The sequence below is a fragment of the Protopterus annectens genome, chromosome 6.part0 (genome assembly GCF_019279795.1).
Source record: "Protopterus annectens isolate FY-2018-M chromosome 6.part0, PAN1.0, whole genome shotgun sequence".
Classification (NCBI taxonomy): Eukaryota; Metazoa; Chordata; order Ceratodontiformes; family Protopteridae; genus Protopterus; species Protopterus annectens.
Genome location: NC_056737.1, coordinates 433,886,736 through 433,914,480, shown reverse-complemented (window position 1 = coordinate 433,914,480; position 27,745 = coordinate 433,886,736). Strand labels below are relative to the sequence as shown.

The window sequence follows — 27,745 nt, the reverse complement described above, 5'->3', positions numbered from 1 at the left end:
TACTAAATACTGCCCACCTCTTAAACAGCACCTCCAATTCAAAACTATTTCCTACTCACTCAGAAATACAGATTATACCTTCACATCAGACCACCATATATAAACAGAAGGACCATATTACACAACTGCACCAGAAAACTGGAACAAACTACCTCAAGACATTAGCTCAATCACACCTATACACAATTTCAGAAACACCATAAACAAATTTAAAAAACAGTATCACTGGTCTGCCAATCCGAGAATTCTTTCTACAACATACCACTGTTAACATTTCCACAGACAGCTCTACCAAGAGCATGCACTCAGGCATAGTATAGTCACTTGGCATTCATTTGCTTCTACTACTCTATTACACATTTCCAACACTGTCATTATCTCGTACTGCTTTTAATGCCCACATTTCTTTTATTCTATCTTCCATATTTTATTCCACCTTTTCCCAGTATTTTTTCTATGCATTAATATGTATTAGTCTTAGCATTATTACATTCAAATCATTGCTCTGTCCTGTTTTAATTCCTCTCCCGATACACAGTGACACTACTACACTAACACCTTCCACATCTCAACATTAGCTCCTAACACAACTACACACACTACTGCTTTAAACTTCACATGGAATATGTATTAACATTCTTTTTAAATAATGTAAATAGTAGCACCTGCACTGGCACTTTACTTCTTTGTATTTTAACATTTTTTATTTAACATTTTATTTTTCATATTGCTTTGTATCATATTTCATTGCATGTATTATCTCATGTTGTACTTTGCATTTTAAATTACTCATTGTACCTATTTTCATTGTACAGCACCTTCTTTATACTGCATTGCTTGACTTACAGTTTGGGGTGTGCCAAATGACTACCACAACATATATCCAAGTTTGTTTAATTCCTCTGTAATGTATAGTCATGCCTTTAAAGGGTCTTTGGACTAGAGCACTTGTCCAGTAAATACATGTATACATTAAAATAAGTGAATAAATGAAGTCGATCAACGTTTTAATCATATCTGCTGCCAATTCATCTGGGGCAGCTTCCTTTCCCTGACTTAATTTCCCTTACTACTGTTCTTACTTCTTTTAAGATGTCCTAGTGCTATTCTTAGTTCTTCTGCCGTGGGCTCTTCTTCCTCGTTCATCGTAAGCTGGTATGGGGCAGTACAGCTTCTGTGGAGTTTTCTTCATTCACAAGTAGCTAGAAATACTCCTTCCATCTGCTTTTTATGTCCTGTAGACTGATGAAAGGCTGTTGCTGGTATCTTTTATGAATGGTGTCTGATGACTATTTTCTTTTATCTTTGTCTTGGAACTTGATAGAGTTTCTCCGTGCCATCTGCTAAGTCAAACTCCAGAAACTGGTACAGTGTTTTAATGCCTTGTTCTTCGCTACTGCAACCCCCTTCTTAGCCACTGTTAACCAACCAGTATTCTTTCTTAGCTTGGAATGACTTTTCCATCTTCCGGTTTATGCTGCATTCCTCTCTTTTGATAGTTTCCTGGACTTCTGAATTCCAGCACTCCATCACCAGCTTTCATTATTCAGCTTATTTACATACCTGGCTTGGCCACATACCTCCTCTATAGTCCTCAAAAATGCTGTTTTGCGATGCTGCCATTCTTTTTTGACCATACTGAGGTGCTACAGCCCTATGTATTCCTGCCTTTTCTTAAGCTCATTTGCTTTTGATCCAGTCAACTTCCAGGCCTTCAGCATAGTCTTTTGACCTTAAAGCCTTCTCTGCCCACTGCTTGCAGATACCTGGAGCCACCAATGGTTTATGCCACGGGCAGACTGTTTCACTGGGGAATACTTTGCAATCTCTGATTCTACCCCAATGCCCTTTCCGTTACTAGGAGGAAGTTTATCTAAGTTGCATGTTGCCCACTCTTGTATGTAATATTGTGATTGTCTGTCTCTTGCTGAACCATTTGTTAGCCATCATCAAGCCATTGGCCAGATGCAAGTCTACTGACTTTTGTTTCAGTTGCCCCACTCACATGGATCCAGGCAGTCCTCATAAGCTGTCTGTTCCAATATAAACATTCTGGCACCCACATTATCAACACCATCCCATGGTGTCCTGCTTTATGTAGTAGGTCCTGCAACTATTGCCTGAATGTTCTCTTTTCCTCACTATCACAAACCTGCTGTGGGGCATAGGCTGTGATTATGAATACTGTCTTATCTTTACATTGGAGTCTAATTGCCATAAGTCATCATTTTAAGTTTAAATGAATTCAAACCAGCTCACTGTGATGCAGCTTCAACATTAGCCAAGCCACAAAGGACATGGTCTATGTCTTGCTATAAGCAATTTAGCAATTAAAGTAACAAGGGAATCAACCAGTAAACAACTCTGGAGAATGCCAACAGATGTGAAGTTTACCAAAAATTTGAATGACTATAATTATTCAACTATATTAGTATTTTAAAACTGTGCACATGCCTAACCAAACATCAACTGTATCCAATTTTATAGTGTCACAATGTGCCACGTGTCAGATAATTTCTATTACAAGTCTGTAACTGTTTTTTGTGTGCAAGCTGAGTTCTGAATACTGTACTGCTTGGGACAAATGAGGTCTCAGTTTTAGAAACGCAAATGTATTCATTATGAAAAGATAATCACAAAAAAACAAAGATGAAAAAGTGCAAAGCAGCATTTCAGTTAAAGATGCCAATTTCCAATGTACAATTTTATGCTATATTTCTAACAGCTTCTCTACTTCATCTTGGTCTTTCTGAAGTTGTTCCAGCTCTAGCTGATAAGCATTCATTTCTTGCAAAAACAGTTCTCTCTCTTCTTTGGCTTTTATACATTTGGATTTAAATTCCTAGAAAATACAAGAAAAAAATGAAAGATGAAAACCCCACACAATTAAACAAGCAATTATAGGGTGGGGTAGCATGAGTCTGTGTAAAGAATGGATATTCCTATCCATACTCTTCAGTTCAGAGAACCATTTGGCATATTTACACTTTACTGTGACACGTTGGTGATTATACAACTAGAGAACAGTTTCTTAAATACAAAATGTGCACAACAGTAAATATGCAATATCTCTACAGATGCTAGTAAAACTATGAAAATGATTAAAACTATAAAATAAAACTGGTACCAGAAATGCACAGCATCAACTTAGGGTTAAATATTTAATTGAAACAAAGATATTGAGCGCTTTCATCTCTTAACAAAAGAGACTTCATCAGAATACATTCAGTATAAGGTCTAAAACATTTAAATACCACAATCAATTAATGATGTACCAATCCCATAAAACATTTAAACACAGATGCAATCAATGAAAGCTCCATTTAACAAGGGTTGCTCATTTTATGACGAGCAAACCTTTGAGGGAGAAAAATATACAGGATGAAAAAACCACTAAAGCTGACATTTCATAAGGTCTAATGCTGCCTTATTTAATTAGCAAAGTGGTTAATGAATATGCTGGAAAACATGCAGTACAAACACACACCATGGATGCAGCAACCTGCTAAGCAACGTTTGTTGTACCCTCTGGAACAAGTCTGGTGAAATACCAAATCAGTGTGCATACCCCTGATGAATTCTTGGGTATGCATGGAGATCTCCCTCAGACATCCAGACTGCAGCTTGGTTTGTTCCAAGTTAACACACAGAGGAACAGTTAAAATCTGAAGACTAAAAAAATCACTACAAACGTATACACTTTACAAGGGCAGTTTTAATGTTTAGCGACAAAACCATAGCAAGGGTGGGTGAAGGGTGGAAACAGTAGGATGATTGGCAGCTTTCAAGAGGCACCAATTGGTCCCTGCTATGAAAATGCAAGCATTCTCAGTCTGCATTTAAGCAGCAGCAATGCACAAATAACCCTGTCTGAATACAGCAAAAGTTACTATGTATGTACAGAATAGCCATCTACTACATTTATGAATAAAGCTGCTGTTACTTTTATGCAAAGAGGGTAATAAGCAGAAGACAGTGTGTGAACAGAGCAAGAAGCTGTAATATATATTCAAAACAGCTGCTTGTTATACTGTATGAATGAATGTGCTGGTTTTATTTTTATTGTTATTTTTTGCTCAAATACTTTTTTTTTGGTTAACTTGAATTGGGGGGGTGCCATTTAGGGGGACTACTTAGGATACCAAATGACCTACAGAACTGAAGATTAGAAATAATGGGATTCAGAAAGGATTTATCATCTGAAGGCAGATTAATAACGTTTTCCATTAAAGTTTCAGCACAATATAATAAGCTTCCATATATGACCCTGGTAAATGAGAATTCTAAAAGCCAAAGCGTCTGGAGAGAAAATTCTGTTCCCAGATCTATCCAAGACTTCACCTTCTGTATGTCGGGGGGGGGGGGCTCAGGATTCCCCAAAAGTCTCTCTCCAGTTAATGCTGATGCAGATGTAGTGGCAGGATCCTGAAGGTGAAAAAAACAAGAATTTGTTAGCTTTAGAAACTACCTACCTTTTTAGAACTGTTGACTGAAAATCGGGAGTATTGCAGGCATTAAAGGCATCCGCTAAAACTGGGAAAATATGAGGAACAAGAACAACATATGGGATATCCACTTGTAATAAATGAAAGTTAAGCACTTACTATAAGGTTAAATCCAGGTTTCTTCTTCAATCCATCTCAACTATTGGGTACATGGAATCTGATCAGATAAAATGCCAGTAACCCTCAGAATTTTGGTTCCAAGACTGAGGCTCCTCCCCTACCCATAATTCCCCTCTACTCTCACAGTTCTTTAGACAGAGTTTGCCTGCCTATGCAGAATACTCCTCCTATACTGTGCAAGCAAAAAGCTCTGAAAAGAAAAAACAGTCAAAGATTACGACAAGGCTCTGGACAGGTCCAGTACCGTCCACTAAAAGTGCAAGATGGTAACAATTTAGCAGGGGAATGGAGGGAAGAAAGATTGAGACAGATAAAATATGACAACCTGGATCTAGCATATCTTTCACATCTGATCTTGCCTTTCTATCCATCTCTGTTACTGGGGCACTGTCTCAAATACCCAGCTACCACAATCCCTGCAAGAACTCATGGGAGGTTATTCAAAAGTATGGTGGAGGCAAACAAAGCCGCAGACGTAGGTCTAGCTTATAATGAGAGATAAATGTGTGCACTGTAGACCAAGTGGCTGCAGCACAGATGTCCATCAACTGGGACTCTACAGAAAATGTTGTACAGGCTGCCACAGTCCTAGTTGAATGAGCTTTAGGCTTGTTAGGCAGTGATAGTCCCTTGGCTGTACAGAGAAACATATTGCAATTGGAACCACCTGGACAGTGTCATCTTGGAGATACTGGTTCCTAATTTAGCTTTAGAAAAGGACAGAAAAAGGTGGTCATATTTTCTGAAGTCTTTGGTATGGTTTAAAAAGAACTGTAACTAATGATAAAAATTCAACAAATGTAACAGATATTTACCCTTGTTTGAGAAACTGGGGAAGAATGCCTGGAGATGAATCACCTGATTCAAGTCAGAGTCAGAAGTAACTTTGAGAAGGAAGTTGGGGTTCGTTCAGCAAACTCTGTCTTTGTGACAGACCAAATATGGTGGTTTACATGGCAAGGTTTACAGTTCTGAAATTCTCCTTGCTGAAATAACCGCCGCCAAAAAATATTTTTTTCAGAAAAAGAAATGTCAATTCCATAGAAGCTGTAGGTTCAAAAGGGAGTTTGTTCAAAGTTTTAGAATAAAAACAGCACACTGTCTCAGAGGAGGCAGTTAAGAGAAACCTACCCTGCAAAAAGCTATTGAACAGTTTTAATGAAGCAAAAGGTCTCTGGCCTTCACCAGCATCAAAATTTGAGATAGAGAATTGTCAGATAGGTGAGAGATCAAATCTTGAAGAGGTTTCAACACAGGAAGGATACATCAGAGGAGACAACAGAAAGGGAAATAAATCTGTCAAGGATCACCTGCACCTAGTAATAGGCCACTTTCTGCAGATATTTGGTTATGAGGGGAGTCAGAAGACAAGTGCAAAGAAGACCCAGGGGCTAAGTGTGGAAAAAATGTCCCTTGGGGATTGCCCCTCCTGTGGAATCAGTGTAAATTGGCTGTTTTATTTGGTGTTAGCTGGAGTTACAAACAGATCACAGCAAGAATGGCCCAAAGTGACTGAAAATCATGGAAGTCACTGTCTGTGAGACCACTTATGTGGCAGAAGAATTAACTTGCTGAACTTGTCCCATTAATACAATGGATTTCCCTAGGATACGAGTTGCAGTCAGAAAGTGTTAGGAAGACATTGTTCACTTCTAATCCCTCATGGCCTCCTGACAAATGGTGTGAATGGTTCCACCTTGTTTGCTGACGTACCAGATCATTGGCATATTGTTGGTCTGGATAGTGATCACACCCAAGGGGATGGAGTCCTGGAAGGTCTGCAATGGTAGGACTGTCCTCCTCTCCAGAATATTGACAAAAGCCAATCTTCACATCAGAGATCATATGCCTTGGAAGCCTTTTCTTCAAACCCACCCCCCTGAAGGGAGGTCCCTGTGGTTACAGTGGATCTTGGGAGAGGGAGTACAAAGGGAAGACCTAAAGTTACCAGAGAATAATTTAGTCACCACTGAATATGCTGCCTGCAGATCTCCACGTGTATGATCAGAAACTGCAAAGCATGGTCCAGGATGGACCATTGCACTGAGACAGTCCACTGTAACACTCGTGGACTCTCAAATGAGGAACAAGGGTGATAGATGCTGCCACAGAGCCCAAATGACGTAGTATGGAACTAGCAGTCAGATTTTACTGAAACAAGATAAAGGAAGCATGTTGGCGCAAGTTGGCTAACCTTGATTCTGGAAATTTGACTATCTGGAAGGTGGTGTCCAGGTTGCATTAGATGAACTCTGTTATGGTTTGAACTGGTGTTAACCTGACTTCTCCATGTTAATAGTGATTCACAGGTGCTAGCACAACTGGAATCCCTGGCTTGAATTAGCTGATCATTAACGGTGTAGGTTATGAACCAGTCATCTTGTTATGGGAACACCTCAATCCCCACAGCCTGAGATGTACTGCTATAAACTTGCTTAAGAACCAGGGGACTATGGAGAGTCCAAAGGGCAGAGCTCTGAATTGGAAGTGCCTGGTTTCCAGCTGAAAGTGAAGGAACCTCATGGACTACCTCACTATTTTTATGTAGTAGTAGGTGTGTCTTGAATATTCACAGAAAACAGCCAGTCATCTTTCCTCAGATGAGGTAAAATGGACTGAACCATGACCGTTCGGAAAGTTGCGTGTTTCACAAAACAGATTAAGTAAGTGAAGTCCTAATTTTTCTTATAAACAAAGTGAATCCACAGTAGACTCTGGATGCCCTGAAGGGTGAAAAGTACAGAAAAAGGAAAAATGTTAGTGCGTGGATTTCATTTCTAATATGCTTTCATAGCAAAATGAAATCTTGAGTGCCATTACATTTATTGATTTACTTCCTGTCTAATATCAGCAAGTGCTGACTGGGTTAGAAAAATGCAAGAACTTTATGCTTGGAAACAAATCTATCATAGAATTTGGAACTCATGCCTAACATGGAATGTCATAAACAAGCAGTCAGGAGATCTTTGATAGCAAAATTAGTGCTGTAGTGGTCATTTTTAACGGGTCAGTGGAAGTTTTATGATTGTTACAATAATGTTGTTTTTAATGAAAAAAAGGTATAAAATATGCTGATTCTTGTAAGTTGTGAAGACAGGATCTTGACTTCTTAGTCTCCTATGTGCATGTCTTTCTTTGCAATAAAGCAGATTGTTAGTCTCTGCTGAACTGTCTCTTGTGAAAGTTATTTGGTACCTTAACAGTTTGGTGTCATTCTACTTGGAGTTCCAAGCCATTTATGTGTTGCTACATTAGAAATTTCCACTGGGCCCAAAAGACAGAGTTTTGTCAGGCAAGTTTCTGGTAAAACAATATGCACGTTTAAATTGCAGCAGTCTCTAAACTCTCTACGGGTCTTTCAGCTTCTCCCGTTAGGGGTAGCCACAGCAGATCACCAGTCCATACATTGATTGGCAGTGTTTTTTTTTTTCTTCACAGCATCGAGTAGCCAGCCCAGTGCCCAACCTTCACAGAAGGTACGCTCACACACCTACTGCATATCTTAAACCCACTCAACTGCAGGGAGGACATGCAATTCCATATAGAAGGCACTCCGTCCGAGAATCGAACTAAAGAACCTCTTGCTGTGAGGCGACAATGCTAACAGCTGCACCACCATGTACACTCTCTACAGGTAAGTTGTACAAAAACTTTCACTACATGCTTTAGGTAAAACTGCATGCTAGTGGGGTTTTAATCAATATACATATACAAGGATACTAAGTTTCTCTGGGAGAAGTACATAGTATCCTTCTCAGGAGTGATAGCGGGTTCTAATCAATTATACAGAAAAGGAAGGCTGTATTCCTTTATTGGGAATATGACTGACCCTAATTATTGTCGCAGATCTATCCCTTTTGTATGAGTGGGTTTTTATAATAGGCAGTACAAGTGCTTTTAAGGATACAGAGTATGGGACTCCAAGCAGGTATGTGTTTAATAAATATGGTAGAGACAGCTATAATTATTTGGTAAAATGGGCTAAATTCATAAGAAATAATAGCTCTTTACAGTTTTCGGAAAAATTACTTTTGATAAGAAATTTTTAGAAAATCTAAAAAATAAACAAACAGAGGAGTAAACCAGGTACTAGCCCCTTGTTGGTCGAGCTTTTAATGACTGGCAAGAAGAATAAAAAAATAAGGAAAGGAATCTGTAGTTAGAAGCTTAAAGTATGTTATCTCAGCTAGGTTAAAGTCAGAGCTGCAGACAGCTAATAGAACAGCAAATACTTTACTAAATGTGCAGATGAGAAGTCCTATTCCTGAGATATGTATCCTTTAAGATGGTTATAGAAATTATCACACAAACAACCAGAATCATCCGATGATGAATGGCTTCAGTTATCTTCTGTGCCCCTCTCAATCTTGTGATCCATCTGTGCCTCGAGAAGTTGACAGTTCTTCCTCTCCTAGAGGGCAGGTAGAGGCAAGTCTTTTAGAAACTACCACCACTTCCCCAGATACAGCCCAAGTTACTTCCGGCACTTCCAGCACCCCCTCTGGATCGGGTTATAACACTAGACTTAAGTCAACAACATCAGGGAGTAATACTCTCAGACCAAATGTTAATGTGTACAGCTAATAAAAGGAAACAAATTATCATAAACATATACAAGAGAAAATTTAAAATATTTCCTAATAAATGCTGGCCAGCAAAAGCTAGCACTCTGGGTAAAATTAAGCGCATTATTACCCTATTTCTGGTTATTACTCATGGGGAGAAATATCAGTGGACATCCCCTACAAGTCATTCTGCAGAAGAGACAGATTTTGGCTCTTATGATATAACTTCCACACAGATGCGCCCCTTATGAGAAGTATGAAACCCTGCAGCAGCTAGACATAGCGAGGCTGAACCTGCTATAAAAATAGTATGGCCATGGAATGCAGCGGATTTTTCAAACAATTGTAGATTCTCTCCCTCCCATTTGAACACTCTCAACAAAATATGCAATAACCTTTGAAAGACATGTACAGTCCAAAACCCTACCATCGAAGATATGAGAGTCGTATTAAAAGTCTCCATACCTCCCAATATTTTTAGGAAAATATTGGAAATATCTAACCTAGGTGACAACATTCCAAGGCATATAGATGGATTTCTAGCTGCTAGAAATAACCTTTTAAAAGCCATTACCACAGTGCACTCCCCCTGAACCTAACAAGAATAAAAGCTATTGTGCAAAGAGAGAATTAGTCTACTGATATGTATTTGCAGCACATGGCAGATGCATTTGAAGCTTTTCTTGACACCCAGAGCCTACATAAAGTATCAACCAGCAGGTTGTCAGCATTTTTTTGTACAGGGCTTGTTACCATCAACACAAGAACAGATTAAAATGTTTGAACCGGCCAAGTTTAGGCATCCATGAAATTGTGAATTAGGCACAATATGTAGCAGAAAATATACTTAGGAAAGAAAAGGAACAAAAGAAAAAGTTAGTAGATACTCAACTTCAGTAGTTCAATACAGACTTCTGAGGGTAAGGATGGGGAAGAAGAAATCTTGGGGGAGGATGTAGAGTCCAATTCTTTCATTACCCCGGTCAGTATCAGATAATGTACTATAATGTACTATCCTCGACTCATCACAGACAATGCAGGGTTGTACCATGTTTAAATGCTTGTTTTAATTGTGGTCAAACAAGGCACTGGAGAAATGGAAAAATAAATGTCCATTAGCTGGACAGCAAGCAAATTTGCCAAACACTTAAGACATCACAACAACCTGAAAGAAATCCTCGTGTACAGAACACCACTTGACAGCCACCGGTGAGGCAGCAAACTCGTTAGGGCAGTCATAAGCTGGAATGAGAAGTTATATACTTACCATAACGTTCCATGTTAGTTGTCTTCTTTCTCACCTTCTTTCTTGCTGGATGGGTTCAGAGCCAAACCTCGGCTCCGACTCGGCCTAATACTAAAGCTCGAGAGCTATTTTTACCGGCTCGAGGCTATGCTATGTCCCATAATGCTAGGCGTCATATACTCAGATCTCGTTGATAGCTAACACTATGGAGATATATGTCCCACCACAACAGAGAATACTCCACCTAATCATAGATACAAAAATAAAGATATATATATATATATATATATATATATATATATATATAGCTGGGGATATAACTGAGGTGGCAATAATTCTCACAAGGTACTCTAGATCTTCCCAGGCTAAGAGGATGGAGGGTGGGATGCAAGAAAGAAGGCGAGAAGAAGACAACTAACTTCTCAATGTTAAGTTGTCAATCTCGCCTTCATTCTTGCTGGATGGGACAGCGTCCCTAGCACCTAAATCCTGGGTGGCTCAATGGAACAAACTCTTGAGTACAGTAGAACCAAAATCAGCCCGACTTCTGGAGGCCATACCGAGCTTGTAATTTATTTATTTATTTATTTATTTATTGCAGTTTGTTTACCAGGATAGTCCATTGGGCCTTAAAGAACCCATTTTCAATGGAGTCCCGGGGAGAAAAGCTCTAAAAAATAAATGTACATTAACATTTAACAGTAACAATCTAGGTACAAAAAGTTATTAATACAATGTAGGCAGAATAAAAGTAAAAAAAAAACAAAAAAAAACATGCTAGCAAAAGAACAAATGCAAAACATAAATACAGATTAGAGAACAAACATAGTAGCTAAATAAAGTAGGTTATGATATTAAAGGACATTAAGTAGAGTTGGTTATGTGGGGTGGGTGCAAGAGCATTCCCACTGTGATGCTAGGTGTAAGAAGAGACTTCTTGAAGGTAGAGCGGTTAGAGGTACTGCGGATGTTTGGTGGTAGGAAGTTCCAGAGGCGAGCGAGGCTGAAGGAAAGAAGGTTTTTGCCTGGGGGATGAGTAGGTTTATGCACTTCTAGTAGATTTTGATTATTAGACCTTAGAACTCTGTTAGGTAGGTGCATTTTAAAGGCAGAGGAAAGGGAGGGACAGTTGGAGGGGTTTAGAATAAGCTTATGGGCTAGAGTTAGTTGAGTGTAAGTTAGTTGATTGGGAAGTTCTAGCCATTTTAGTTTATGGAGGGAGAGACAGTGGTGAGTGGAAGACTTATGGCTGGTGGCGAATTTTGCAATTTTGTTATAGCAGGAGGTAAGCTGTTTTTTTAACAAGGACTGAAGATTAGTTAGTAGTGGGGCACCATAGAGAAGGGAGGGGATAAGGAAGGAAATAGAGAGAGTGATTTTAGTGGTGGATGTGAGGTAGGCATTCTGTCTATACAGCATGCCAAGTTTTTGATGTGTTTTTTTGATGTTTTTTTGTAGGTGGGAGTTAAATTTAAGTTGGTTGTTGATGTGGACCCCAAGTAGTTTGGTCTCTGACACTATTTCGAGAGGTGAGTTGTTTTGACTAGTAAGTAAGAATGAGTTCATGTATGGAGGAGTGACTTTGGAGGGAGTAAATAACATTAGTTTGGTCTTGGTAGCATTGAGAGCTAGATGATTGCTTAGCATCCGTTGCTCTGTGGAAGAGAAGGCATCTTGAGTAAGTTTTTGTAGTGTAGTGATAGAAGAGGCAGAGCAGATGATAGTAGAATCATCTGCATATTGGATGATGCTAGAGAAAGGGATTGATTTGTGGTAGTCGTTAATAAAGATATTGAAGAGCAGAGGACCCAGTATGGAGCCTTGTGGAACTCCGGTAGGGGTACTAAGGAAAGAGGAAGTGGCTTTTTTCCATTTTACAGCTTGATTTCTGTTAGATAGATAGCTAGAGAACCAGTTCAAAGAGGAGGAGGATGGGTAGAGTTTGGAGAGTTTAGTTAGGAGCAGGCTGTGAGAGATAGTATCGAAGGCTTTGGAAAGATCAAGGAGTAAGGTGGAAACAATTTGTCCAGAGTCGCGGGCTTTATTTATGATTTCAAGGAAGGAGAGAAGGGCAGTCATGGTGCTATGATTAGGTCTGAAGCCGTGCTGTGTGGGAGTTATAAGATTGTTGTCTAGGAGGTGAGGAAGGAGTTGAAGTTGCACACATTTTTCAAGGATTTTTGAAATGGGGGACAGGATGGCTATTGGACGGAAATTAGTAATGTTATTATTGTTACCACCTTTGTGTAATGGTATAATAAAGGCTTGTTTCCAAATTTAGGGAACTGTGCCTTCTTGTAGGGAGCGGTTAATTAAGATGCTAATGGGGTAGGCAAGACTTTCAGCAGCTATACTAAGAAAGTAAGAAGGGATATTGTCAGGAGCATTGGTACATGGTTTCAATTTCATTGTAATGAGAAATGAAGGTATGAGGAGAGGCCAAAGTGGCTGCTGCGCAAATGGAGTCCATCGGCAATCTTGCCTGAAAGGCTATTGAAGAAGCTAAAGCTCTGGTTGAGTGGGCTCTAGGCTTAGTAGGAAGTTCCCTGTTCTTCAACTGATAGACCAACATGATAAGACAGGACAACCACCTGGACAAAGTTACCTTAGAGACTGGTTGGCCTTGCTTCCCTTCAGCATAAGACGGGAAGAGCTGGTTTGATTTTCTCATCTTCTTAGTTCTATCCAGGTAGAAGCGTAATTGACGGTGAACGTCCAAACAATGTAACTTTCGTTCAGCTCTATTGGTGTAATTTGGGAAGAAGACTGGAAGATCTATGGTCTGATTCAGATTTTTTCTGAGATTATTTTGGGTAAAAAAGATGGATTAGTCCTAAGTGACACTCTGTCTTTGTGAAAAACAAGATAAGGAGGGCGAACGCAAAGGGCTTGAAGTTCCGAGACCGTCTTGCTGAGGTGATGGCTACTAAGAAGAGTGTTTTCCACGAGAGCAACTTCAACGAACAAGAAGCCGCTGGCTCAAAGGGAGGAAGAATTAAAGAAGACAGTACCAAATTTAAGTCCCACGGTGGGGGAGGGTCCTTCACCGGGGGCCTAAGTAAAAGGGTTCCTTTTAAAAAGGCTTCGCAAACTTTGTGGGACATGATGCTGGTCTCTGACAAGCCAACGTGGAAATTTGCAATAGCTGCCAGTTGAACTCTGATGGTAGCTGTGGAGGAGCCCAATCGAAAGAGTTCTGCTAGAAACTCTAGAACTGTCTGGATAGGAGCCGTAAAGGGGTCCACGTGTTTCTCCCCTGCCCAGACAGAGAAACGCTTCCATTTGCTAGCATAAGTCTTTCTGGTAGTAGACTTGTGAGAAGCGAGGATGATATCACGAACTGGTTGAGAGATAAGGGGAAGCCTGGCTAGGGTTGGAAGTGGAGCAACCAAGCTGTGAGGTTGAGAGATCGAAGGGACTGATGCAGCCCGCCTGATTGATGGGTCAGAAGATCTGGCACTGGGTCCAGATGCCAGGGCTGCTCCAGTAGATGGTGTCACAGGAACGGAAACCAAATTTGTCGAGGCCAGTAAGGGGCAATGAGGATCATCCTGACTCTCAAGGCAGTCGCTTTCTGGATTAATTGAGTAATCAAGGAAAAGGGGGGGGGAATGCATACAGAAGACCCCGGGGCCAATCGTGAACTACAGCGTCTCTGGGGGGTAGACCTGGGAGAGGGAAGAGGGTGAAGTAGTCTGGGCACTTGCTGTTTAGAGGTGTTGCAAAAAGGTTGCAGCAAGGTTGACCCCACCTTCTGAAAATTCTTTCCGCTACTATCTGGTTGAGAGACCACTCGTGAGGCATGAGAATGGCTCTGCTCAGTCTGTCCGCTATGACGTTGGACTTCCTGGGAATATGCGTTGCTACCAGAAACCATTGAGAAGAGATTGCCCATTGCCAAAGTCTGTGTGCTTCTCAACATAGGGGGTAGGATCTGGTTCTGCCCTGCTTGTTGATGTACCACACTACAGAGATATTGCCTGTTTGAATTGCAATAGTCCTGGTGGGTAGACAGTCCTGAAGGGCCTGCAATGCTAAAAGTACCGCTCTCATTTCCAAGACATTTATGTGCAAGTGGCATTCGAAGGGTTGCCATGTGCCCTGGACTGTCCTGCCCGAAATGCCCCCCCCACCCGATCAGGGAGGCATTCGTTGTCACAGTGGCAACAGGAGGAGGAAGGACCACAGGTCTGCCCTGCAGTACCTGAGGGGAGACCGTCCACCAAGAAAGGTGTCTTTTGCATGACTGAGTGATTAGAATGGTGTGTGACATGGGGAGCTGCTGAAAGGACCACTGGGAAAATAGCATCCACTGCAGGAGCCGCATATGAAAACGCACTAGGGGGAGTAAAGTGATTGCTGCTGCCATGAGACCAAGTGTTTTTAGTACAAATCTGGCTTTGACTCTGCTCTCCTGTAATAAGATCTGAACATGGTTGCGAATGTCTGAAACTCTTTGTGTAGGTAGTTTTGCTGAGAGCTCCACTGTGTTTAAAACGGCGCCTATGAAGGTAATAGACTGACAAGGCGACAATGCAGACTTTTCGAAATTTATAGAGATACCTAGCGTGTTGCACGTTTGTACAGCGTAATCTCTGGATTGGAATAGTTGGTGCCTGGTGGTGGCAGTACGGAGCCAGTCGTCTAAATATGGAAACACCTGGAACCCTTGTCGTCTCAGGTGAGCCGCAACCACTGCCATATATTTGGTAAACACCCTGGGGGCTGTGGTGAGGCCAAAGGGCAGGGCTCTGAATTGGTAATGACTGGCTCACAGCTGGAAGCGGAGAAACCTTCTGGAGCACCTGTTCATCTTGATATGGTAGTACGCATCCTGAAGGTCTATAGAGCACATCCAATTGTCCTGACCCAATAAGGGTAGAATGGACTGTAGCGTGACTATCTGGAACTTCGTTCTTTGAACCGACTTGTTCAGCCTGCTGAGATCCAAAATAGGTCTCCAGTCCCCTGTCTTTTTTGGTACCAAAAAGAACTTGGAATAGATTCCGGATCCTTTTTGGTCTGTTGGGACTGGCTGGATGGCCCTTTCTCTTAGCAGCTTTGAAATTTCTAGTGCTGCTAGATCCCTCAGACCGGGTGGAACGTCTGGAAGGGGCCCTTTTGGCTGTTGTGGGGTGTGAATAAAGGGAATTCTGTAACCCTCGGATATGATCGACCATACCCATTTGTCTTGCGTGAGGGAATGCCAGGCTTCTGGGTACAGTGATAGTCTTCCCCCGACTGCCTCCGAAGGTGAACAATCAGGCAGCTCCTCAGAGGTGCTGGAAGGGTTTGTCAGAGAAAGATTCTCTGCTACCCTGATTCTGCGGACCCCCCCCCTGCCCTCGGGCGGCATCTATTATTGTTCCCTCCTCTGCCTCTGGAGGGAAGCTCACCACGTGCGTCAGGTTTGCGGAACCACATTTTCCCACCCTTCTGACCCTTAGGGTATGGTCTAGAAGGGGTAGAAAAACGGACTCCTACGGCAGAGAGAGTCTTGCCTTCCTGCTCGTACCTGGTCAATATATCCTTCACTTGAGGTCCAAACAAGGCAGAACCGTCAAAGGGGGTGTTAGTGAAGGATGCCTTGAAGGGGTCGGCAAAGTTGCAAAGCCGCATCCAGGCGTGTCTCCTTAGAGCAACGCCCGTGCCTGCAGCCCTACTCGCTCCATCGGCAGCATAGGAAATGAGCCGCATGGAGGAGTTTACAATAGAGTTCAGGGTCCCTAGCTGGGAGTTTATCTTTTCCTGAGACCCCGCAGCTGATGGGTCCTGTATGGTATCACCTAGTTCTTTGAGAAGGTGTCTCTGAAGACGGGTGAAATGGCACAAATAATTCAGCGAATGCATGGCAAAGGTCGCTGAAGAAAACATCCGCTTGCCGTACCTATCCATAGTCCTAGATTCCTTATTAGGAGGATGGACAGGAACTGAAGGGTCAGCCAACTCCTCCTTAGTGGCCGCCACCACCACCATGGCATCAACGGGGACACCCTTAGTGACAAACTGCTTGTCCAAAGGGGCTGTAATAAATTTTGTGGGCCTCCGGGGAGTTGGTTCCATAGTATCCGGAGCCGTCCATGCCTTCCGAGCCACCACCTCCATGAGTGGGTCGAAAGGCGGGGACACCCAGGAGGTGGAAGGGCGAGAACCGAACGCGTCCAGGTACACCGACTCGTCCTCGGAAGGGTTGAGGGCAGACCAGTTCCCCCTCTGTTTAAGGATCTCTAGGATGTCAGAAAATGAGACATCCTCAGAGGGGGACCTTGGGGACCCTTCCGAATCATACAGGTCGGTGTCAGATGTCACTGACTCCGGGGAGTCCACATGCTTCCTCTTGCATGTCCTCTTCCAAGGGGGCTCCCCCACAGGATCAGGGGAAGCCTCATAAGAGGAGGATACACCCTATGGGGTGACTTGGAGCATTGGTTCTCCACGCTTGGGTTCGTGAGGGTAGTCAGAGGCCGAAGCAGGCACCATGGAAGGAGGGGCCGATGGGGCCGACCGTGGCGCCGGTATAGGAGCCAGCACGCTCCTTATGACTTCAAAGGTGACCCTATCAGGCAGAGGAGGGACCCAGCTCTGAAGAGATGAGAGCTCCTCCTGGCACCGAGAGGGACAGCTCGACGCCGATGCTCCGAGAGGGAAAACGGGGTCGGACAAGGGTCCAATCCCACTCGCCCCCCTCGGAACCGACGAGGGAGTCCAGGCGCCCGGATACTTCCAAGGACGGAGCCAATGAAGGGATTGGAGCCGACGAAGGAACCGATAAGGGTGGAATCGGTTCCGACGCCCCCACGGTACCAACCCCGACGGCCTCCGGCTCTGAGCTCGAAGGAATAGTCGGAGGAGGAACTGGAGCAGGCGCTGGGGAAGCCGCTGTCTGTTGAGATGGGCTATGCAATAACTGGGCGAGCGCCTGTGACTTCAAAAGCCTACTGACTACCCTCTCAAGGTCGTGGTCCAAAAGCCTGGAAGATCTAGAGGAGTGAGACCTATGGCTCCGCTCTGACAGCAAAGAGGACTTCGGAGCCGACCTGACCGACTCCAATGAAGGAGATCGGGAACGCGTTCGGCTTGGAGATGGCTCCAACACCAAGGTCGGAGCCGACTGAGGCCTCGATGTATCGGTCCCAGCCGGAACCGACAAGGCAGAAGAAGGTCCACTCGGCGCCGGCTCCGGACATGGAGCCGACGGTTTGGCGGGCTTAGAAGGTTTTCCTGACAGAGGCTTGGTAGGAGAACCTTCAGGCTTTAATAAGCCCCTTAGGATGAGCTTATTTCTGTGTTCCTGCAGGACTCTTGGACTAAAAGCATGACAGATGGAACAAGAGTCCTGCAGGTGCAGAGGGCCCAAACAATACACACAAGAAGTGTGACTGCCTGTCAGAGACATCTTCTGTCAACACGAGTCACACTTCTTGAATCCCGATATCTTGGTATCCTTAGACATGATACCACAGGAACGGGACAAAAAAGTCTAGACAAGTATACCAGACACAACAAACACACACACAACACTTGAAAAGACACTCAAAGTTACTACACTAAAACAAAATTCCACACACACACACTACTGAATGGAACCCGTACAAAAACTACTATTAAAGGGGGGGGGGGCCTAACCACCTTAAGGGTGGAAAAGAGTAAGGAAAACTATTAATAAAGGGGGGGAAGACTAGCCAAGAGACTACTAACACTACTAGAAAAGATCTAAGGGAAAAATATTTATCAAAAACTAGTTGTAAATATAAAAAATCTTAAATATGACCTGGAGCCGGTGAAAACGCAACCTCGTAGCTGAAGCGGCAAACGAGATCTGGGTATATATGACGCCTAGCATTATGGGACATAGCATAGCCTAGAGCCGGTAAAAATGGCTCTCGAGCTTTAGTATTAGGCCGAGTCGGAGCCGAGGTTCGGCTCCGAACCCATCCAGCAAGAATGAAGGCGAGACTGACAACTTAACATCTACAGTTATTTCCCTGGGTACCAATTGATCAAGATGGTCCCTGTCAATGTTACAGTGCAAAATACATCTGTTCCATTTCTTGTAGATACAGGTGCTACTAGATCTAAGATTACTTCAGTAGATGCAGAACACTTTCCACTTTCTAAACATACCATTCGGAGTGTAGGTGCATCAGGAGAACCTTTAGAATATCCAGATACTAAACCTATTCCATTTAAATTGGTCTGCTAAAAGAACAGCATGCTTTTATTTTAAGAAATTCGGGTCTATGTCAAACATCATCTCATCAACAATGCAGTCCATCGACCCCACCCGCTAATTATATATACCAACTTGAAGATCGCAATATAGTGGGTAAAACGGGCACATTTCCTGATCCTTACCATAACGCTATCTCAGTCAGAATGATTCAACAGCCTGCATTGTCAATGAGATGATGTTTGACAATGTGGCTATTCGATGACTTGATACAGACCTGGAAATTTGGCCCCTTTAAATCTATAAGAGACAAATTTACTGTGTAAACTCAGAAGTACTATTTATTGCAAACTAGATGATGTATTTTTAGGTATTCAACGAATGTTTAAGAAAATATTCTAATACTATCTGTTCAAATGAAAATGCCCTTTTCATTTTTTGTAACAGAAGAGCAGAAAGTAAAAAATACTGATATGGAGGAAATGAATATCTCTTCACAACTCTGGACTCCCCATGACAATGAGGTAGGGCTCACACAGGTCTCAGAACCTGTGTGTATAACACCAAAATCTTGTGAGAGCACCTGCTTGTGGTAGCTCAGTATCCACTGTCAGTAAAAGCAGAAAAAGGAATCTAACAGGTTATTTCTGCCTTGTTGCAAGGTATCGTTGTCCCACCTCGCAGTCCCTGTAATACTCCTATTTTACCAATTAAGAAACCTGGAAAAAGTGCATATAGATTTGTAAGAGTTACTTGGAGTGAATGCTTTAGTAGTGCCAACATTTCCAGTTATTACTAACCCTGCAACAACACTGAATTCTATTCCTTCAGATGCCACCACATTTTCAGCTACAGATACTTAATCTGCTTCCTTTTCTATCCCTATACATCTAGATAGTCACTATCTATCTGCTTTTACTTACAAAGGTCAGCAATATACTTGGACTAAATTAACGCAAGGGTATGTAGAATCTGCCACCCCTTTCTCTAGAGAAATGAAGGAAGAATTAGATAAGATTAAATTTCTTTGTGGGTCTGCTTTGATTCAATACATAGATGACTTGCTTTCAGCTTCAAGAACTATACATGAAAATAAACAAGACGCTGTTTTTCTTTCGTCTCAGCAGAATTAGGATTTAAGGTTAATAAAAACAAGTGTTGCAGTTGTGGAAGATGCAGGTTCATTATTTGGAACATCTTATTTCAGAGGGCACTAGGCAGATTTTTGCCTTTACAAATTGCTGCGATACAAACTGTACCCTGTCCTACTACTTTGAAACAGCTACAAGCTTTTCTGGGTTTAACAGGTTACTATTGACAATGGATTTCTAACTAAGAAGAAGTGGTAAGACCTTTGTTACAATTGTTAAAGATACCCCTGAACCTTTAATTTGGTAGGATTATCATCAACAGGCTTTTGCACAATTGAAAACATTGCTTTTAAAACCTGTACTTGAGTTACCAGATCATTCTAAGATTTTTTTTTTCTTCTATGTAGAAATGATGATTTTAAACCTGTTGATTATTACAGTACAAATCATGATCCTGCAAGCTGTAGCCCTCCCTCACTGCCTAAGGGTGGTGGCTACGAAGGCGTTCATTGTAGACAAGGTGGCCACACTATCAGGCATGAGACTCATGACAGTTCTGCATTCTATAGAAACTTTGTTAGTGAAAACTAAAACACAATATTTATCTGCAGGATGGTCATCTAAATATAAATTGTCTTTACTTAACCCTGCTTTACAGATTGTTCGATGTCCACCACTTAACCTTGCTTCTTTAACCCCTACAGCAGATGAAGATCCTCACAAATGTGTAGTTGTTACCAACACTGTGCTTCCTCCTAGATTAGACTTGAAAGATGCTCCTTTGTAGAATTCAGATATTTTTCTTTTTCATAAATGGCTCCTGTGTTCGAAGAGATGGTAGCAGTCTTTTCTGTTTGCACACAAGATATTTTATTAACTAGACAATTAAATGTAAATGCATCTGCTCAAGTAGTTGAACTAGAAGCTATAACTGAAGCATTTAAATCGGCAAAGATCAGTCGGTGACCAGATTTACTGATTTTCCGCTCTGCTTATGGTGTTGTTCATGATTGTGGTACACATTGGAAAGAAAGGGGCTATTTAACATAACCAGAGGCAGTTTATTAAAATGCTGTTTTTGTTAGTGTATTGTTAGATGCTTTATTATTATCAAGAGGAATAGCTGTAGTGAAATGTGCCACATGTAAAACTGATGAAACTTTCGTAACCAAAGCTATCACTTTTGCAGAAATGGTGGCAAGACAGGTTGCATTGTCTTATCCTGTCCAGGCTATATTTTGCAGCAACTAATCGAAAATAATTTCTTTACAGGAGTTATTGTCCCTTCAAGACCAGACAGAGGACTCAGAGAAGGAGGTGGATAAGTGATGTTTGCAGGCATTCTCCTGACCTTTTGTGGCACCATCTGGATGGTCAACTAGTAGACCCCCAAAATTTTCTAAATCAATTGGTAAAAACCTATCACTTTATCACTTGCCTTTTTATTTAGGAAAAATGGATTAATACAACAAAATTTCCACTGACTGGTATACCTATAATCTCTCAAGTTGCTCAACATTTTGTAAATATTTGTGTAATTTGCTGAGAACATAAGGTGTCTACATCAGTGCCTGCACCTGTTCAATCATTGAAAAAGTCTTTGGAACCCTTCTGCTCCCTTCAGTGGGACTTTATTGATCTCCTTCAAGTGCAGAAATTTAAGTATGTCCTTGTATTGGTCGACATTTTTTCTGGATGGGTAGAATCATATCCATGTGTGAAGAATGATCCACACATGGTAGCAAAGAAGTTACTCACTGAATTGATTTCTAGATTTGGTGTTCTCTGTAGCACCCAGTCTCCAAGGACCCCACTTTACTAATACAATAAACAGCAGCTTTGTTGAGTGTTAAATGTTAAATTCCATTTCCAACTTCCCTATAGATCACAGGCTTCTGGGACAGTAGAAAGAGTTAAACAGTTATATTAAGTTCAGACTAGCTAAAGTGTGTAAATAAATTGCCAGAAGCATTGCATTTAGTTTTATTTAGTATAAGAAGTGTAGAAAATTGTTCCCTCATTGGCAGACCCATAAGAATGCCTGCCACACCCTCCCTAAAAATTTAGGGCTGCAAGATAATAATGAGACCATGTTTTCCTACTGTAAATCACGGAGTTCTCTTTTGCAGAAATACCATTGTGCTGGTCTGCATGCAGCCGAGTAACCCACAGAGCAGGATGACCATGACTTATGTCCTGGTGATAATGTCACTTAGCCCTAGGTGGAAAGAACCATACTTTGTTTTACTCAACTGCTACTGCCATCAGTTGTGAGGGACTCCCCACCAAGATTCAAATGTTGCATGTCAAAAAGACCCTCCCTTATGACAAGTATAACCAAAACACCACTTATATGTGAATCAGTAGAACTTATCGCCAGCAGATCCAGACAAAAAAAACAAGATCATCATTGCATCTGTAAGTGACAGCCCGTGATGTTTTGCCATCCAAACCAAACCTGGTGCCACTTGTGAACTGTTTGCCATCCAATCAAATTCCACATCTACCATCCAGCTCACCTCTGGGACTGAATGTAGTTAAGTTACCCTTGTTGCCTTACCAGGAAATTAAAAAACATGATTCTGTTACCAAATCCTGGTCTGATTCAACTTCCAGTGTTCATTTTTAAAGCCCAACAATATTTTTTCGTGATTCCAATTCCAACTGTACTGATTCATCCTGACTTCTGGATATCGATTTTGACATTACTTTATCTAGACACCTTTCAAAATCATCTGCAGTCAAGGCTCTTGACTGATGACTTTTTGGTGAAAGATGTCATTTGCACAATGAATAGCCCACCCAACATCCTTGGCTTACAATTTCTTCACAATCCTCTACAGCTCCAGCATGCTTGTTTTTCCTGGGGACCAATCATCACTACAATTACTGTGCGTCTCATCATTTTGTTTCTCTTCCTTTTGCCATCTGCAGCCATAAGTGCATCATCCTCTGCGACCACTGGAACTGTAAGTACTGAATAATTTCTTAATAGACATACACCCTTTTCTACAAATAGAGACAGCCATTTGATTAGAAATGAACTGGAAGCACTTGAATGCTTTTCTGCTGCCTTGCATACTTATGCACAGACCCTCCAACTCAGCTTTAGCAATTGCTGGGTTTGTGCGCATATTCTTATTGCAGATAATGGGGGTATTCTGATACCTGACTGATTTTGAACTTCATACTGCATTTGGCCTTATTTTTCTTGCTAAAAATTGGACGAATAAACATGTTTCTTCCCCCTTTACTGTAATGCTCCTTCAACTAACAATAACTGCTAAAGACTATGGGCAGGATTCACGATGGCTTGCACGGAGTCTAAAAGTAGTGTAAGACTCCATGCAGCCATCGCGATCCAGGAACAGCCAGATTGTGCGTGTAAGAGAGCACCTAAAATGGCTCTTACACTGGCAGGGTGTGGATATGCTAATTACCTCACTTGCAGCCGAAAGGCATGCAAATGAGGTTAATTTGCGATCCAGAAAGCAGAAACCTGCCCTTGTAAGAGCCGTGTTATCTGAAGAAATGTACTCAGTTGATAACTGAGTACCGCTCTGCAAATAACACAATGGAGCCATGTCAGCTCCAAATAAAGGTTGCAAATGTTGCAGGCAGCATGCCAATGGCCAAATATGTGCCCACTGGCAACGTACCCTGATGCACACATGAAATAAAAATGTTTAAACGTAGTGCAGCGTCGCGCAAACAGGCTGCGCTATAGAAAACCAAAAAATAAAAATATTAAACCCACAAATGTGGGTTTATGCAAAGCATGAGTATACAATGGAAGGGAATAGCAGGGTAAAACAACATGGCCACCGAGTAGGGGTTGCTAAGGGGGGAAGCGGAGTGTAAGACATGTAACTAAGCATTAGTAGGCAATCCTATGTAAATGAGTGGTAGGATAGTGAATCGTACTGTTACATAGAAAATGAGCACAATCCGTGCAGCGTAGGAGTAGGATAAGGGGGAGTAACAGAGTAGGAGATAGGTAACATCACAGGGGGGAATGTATGAACGGAATGCAGCTCACTGGAGCACAGTGGCATGTGAAAGCTGTCAGTCACACATCATGGAAAGAGGAGTGTCAACAAGTAGGCATGGGAAAGCCAAGAAATGGAAGGTGTACACGATGGATAACACCAAAGTTTCTTGCTGGGCGTGCATGCTCGCGTGTGCGCGCTGGTAGGCACGAGTAAGACAGAGTGCGCGCGTGTAAGCATGAGTGCGCGCATGTAAGGCAGAATAAGCATGTAGGAGCCTGTTTAAACATCTGTAAGCTTGTTTGCGCTGGTGTGCGCGCGTTTTAACCCAAATAAGTAGATTCTAGTCCGTCTAAGCATGTGTGCGCGCGTATTAGCCACTGTGAGCGTGTTTTTGCTGGTATGCACGTTGCTCCCCCCTGAGGAAACAGAAGGGAAAAAGGAAGCATGGGAAATAGTAGGAAGCTAGCAGAAATTACTGGCAGAGCTAGCAGGTGAAAACAATCAGAAGCAGGCAATTACACAGGCAGAACAGTAGCCCAGCCCAGCACTTAAAACACTGCAAACAACAGTGCAGAATGTTTCTCTCAAGAGACACTGCAACAGAGGAGTAAGCTACTAGAAGTGAAAACTGAAAAAGCTTCACTCAGACCAAAAATGCTAGGGGCTGCCATAGCTGTTATAAGGAGACATACGCAACTTGCTGAGGGTGGTGACTATGCAAATGCTGCCAGACAACCCACAGTGAGGAGACGGAGAAGAGTGTACAGGCCCAGAGTCACCTACCAGGGGTTACATGAGCTGGAGATAGTGGAGCACTATAGAGTGGACAGAGACCTCCTGCAGCAAATTGTTGAGCTGTGCAGGCCACGCCTCACACACAGAACCAACAGAGGGGAACCCATCCCAGTGGAAACCAAGGTATGTGTTTGGCCTAAGAATACTAGCAACAGGTACCTTCCAGTGACCAACTGGTGATATGATGGGGATATCACAGGCATCAGTATCCAGGGTACTGCACCAGTTCCTGGACGCCATGTCAGCACATGTCAGTGAGCATGCATATTTCCCCAATTCCCATGAGGTATTGGCCAGCAATATGAGTCTCTTTCAGCAAATAGTGGAATACCCTGAGGTAGTGGGTGCAATAGACTGCACGCATATACGCATCAAAGCACCAGCTGGTGAGCGGGGTAGGGCCTACATTAACCGCAAGGGCTTCCCCTCCATCAACTGCCAGGTCATGTGTGATGCCCAGGGCATAATAATGAATGTGTGTGCTGGCTGCCCTGGAAGCTACCACGATTCACATATCTGGCATCTGACGCAGCTGTACCAGACATTTGCCAATGGGGACATCCCACATGGTCACTTAGTGGGGGATGCTGGCTATGCACTGGAGCCGTGGCTGATGACACCCATCAGAAATGCACACACACCTGAACAAGAACGCCATAATGAGGCACACGCACAAACACGAAATGTAACTGACTGTGTGTTTGGGCTGCTCAAGTCACGGTTCCGGTGCCTGGACACATCTGGTGGAGCCTTGCAGTACTCACCAACTACATGTACCCAAATCATCATGGTATGTGCTATGCTACATAATATGATTCTGCGAAAACAGCTGCAGCAGGACCAGCATAGGGCTGGGCCAAACAGCCCCCCACCATTGCCAAGCCAATCACAGGCAGAGTGTGACTCGGAGGAGGAACAACTTGAGCCTGCCCCAGTAGGCAGAAGGAGGTGTGCCCAGTATGCCTTGGCAAAGCGGCAATGCATAGCACATACACTGGCTCAGTAGGAACCCAGGAAATGATACCTCTCTCTGACTCACACATATAGTAAAAGGGATGCCTAAGTTGACCCAACCTGCTATCAAACATGTACAGGGAGTGTAGTATGTGCATCCAACATAGACAGCCTTGCAGCACCACCTGAGGCATGACTGCCATGTGTTAAGCAATGTAACACCATGTAGTATATGCAAACATGATGACCCTGACTAACATCCTACCCTCACCAAGCATGATGCCAGAATATGAAGACGAGCTGATCAATTACAATAATGGTCTTAAGTATTGCCATAAGTCAAAGGGGATCCAATGCGTGCCAGCCTGGGATGACATGCTGAGCAAGGCACGATGCTCCACCTCCATAGGTATCACAAGGGATAAGAACCTAGATGTAATGCTACCCAATGCCAGTTGTCCAAACTGAAAGATGCATGCAGTCTAAACTCCCCTCAGCATGGAGAATATGTTGATATCTGTCCTGTAACAGAAAACTGGGTTAAGGCTCACAAGAGCGCCCTAACACTACCAGGTTACACCTCATACCGTGCTTTACAGCCCCAAAACATGGAACAAACTACAAAAGGAGGGTGAGTAGCAATAATTGTCAAGGATAACCACACCCCCATGTTGGTACCACAACAAGAAGCACCATGGATTATCCATGCTCAAGTAACAGTGGCTAAGACTGCCTGCCAGTTTGTAGCCTGCTACAGACTACCCTCCTAATGCCAGGAACTGCACTTGGCCTACGTTGGAACACATGGAAATATCAAGCTCTCCAAACAACATTATATTGGGTGACTGAAAATACTCAAACATAGACTGGGAGCATTATCCCAGCACCAACACCCTAGGCCAAAGGTTCCTAGAATCCATAAACCAACATGCTCAGGAACAATGTACCACTCCCACAAGAGGGGTAAGCATACTGGATGTGATAATCAGCAACATGGGTATGGCCAGATGAGAAGTGTATTCCTTACTGGTAAGATCAGACCATAGAGTAATCACACTGGATATTCACAGCCGGACCACAGTCCCTGTCCAGAAAACCACAGTGAAAAACATGTGTAAAGGAAATGTTGCACTCCTCCAAACTGATGTGGAATCCATTAAAGGCCCTGTGCCTGTGGAAAATATGGGCCACACCTCAGAACCCTTTATAAATGCATTCTATGAACACAGTCAGGAATGCATGGATTATGCAATCCCAAATAAAACCAAGGCCCAATACCATACACACAGGCATCTGGCATGGTGGACCACAGCCATTACCAAACCATGCAAGAGAATGAGGAAGTAATCACATGATAGAGCAAACCCAAAAAGGGAAGTAATCAGTATTATGGCAATAAAATATGGCCAGTCATAAAATCCACTAAGGCCAGCTACAACAAGTTGAATCTGTGAATCTTGGGCAATGTTACACCTGCCCCATGTACACAGACAACCCTCTCCACCCCCCAAGAAATACAAATATATGTGAGAGATGCAAGCGCGTCTCCAAACTGGAGGCTGAGCTCTCTCAACTCAGTACTGTCTAAACTAGTCAGGAGGAGAAGGTAACCACACACACCACAAACCCACTCACATAGACCTATCTCAACTGCAAACCAAATACATAAACACACAAAAACATTCCTGGAGGCTATAATTAAAAAACACCAAATCAACAGAGGCCTCCAAGGCACACACCCAAGCAACCACTACCCCCAAACATAGCACATGCAACACATAGTACACAAAGTCGGTGTGCCAAACAGTCACAGCCCTTAAGGACAAAACATGCCTGATACACTTGTAATAGGTGACTCCATAGTCAGACACACTAATGTCCCGCTCACCAGACTGAACAAGGAAAAGGGTACAGTAAGCTGCCTGTAGGCTGCTACAATCTGCCACATAACACAATCATGCAGGTCACTCCAAAGCAAGTACAAATATGACTCATTGTCCATGCTGGTGTGAATGACCTGAGACGTACCTCGCTGGACTACATGTAAAGAGACATAGAGGAGCTCTCCGATTATGTAGGCCAGGCCGGTATGACTCTGACCCTGATCAGCATCCTACCCCCACCAAGAAGGATATCACAGTACAAACACAGAATGATCAGCTTTAACAATTGGCTGAATTACTGGTGTCATTCCAAGGGGATACAATGTGTGTCTGCTTGGGATGTCATGCTTGACAAGCCACGCTGCTTTGCCAGGGATGGCTTGCACCTGTCACCCCTGTGTGTCTGGATATTGGTTAAGGCTCT

The 27,745-nt window shown here is 42.8% G+C and overlaps 1 protein-coding gene across 2 annotated transcripts in view; it reads right to left on the bottom strand.

The window, feature by feature from the left end:
• Nucleotides 1-2,592: 2,592 nt before the first annotated feature.
• The window catches only part of KNSTRN (kinetochore localized astrin (SPAG5) binding protein), a 1,051,623-nt gene continuing 1,026,470 nt past the window's right edge, over nt 2,593-27,745 (bottom strand). For both annotated transcript variants that reach the window (XM_044074175.1, XM_044074176.1), the window contains one exon: nt 2,593-2,842. In XM_044074175.1, coding sequence (XP_043930110.1) covers nt 2,711-2,842 — 132 coding nt within the window. In that variant the 3' untranslated portion in view covers nt 2,593-2,710. The remainder of the gene's footprint in view (nt 2,843-27,745) is intronic.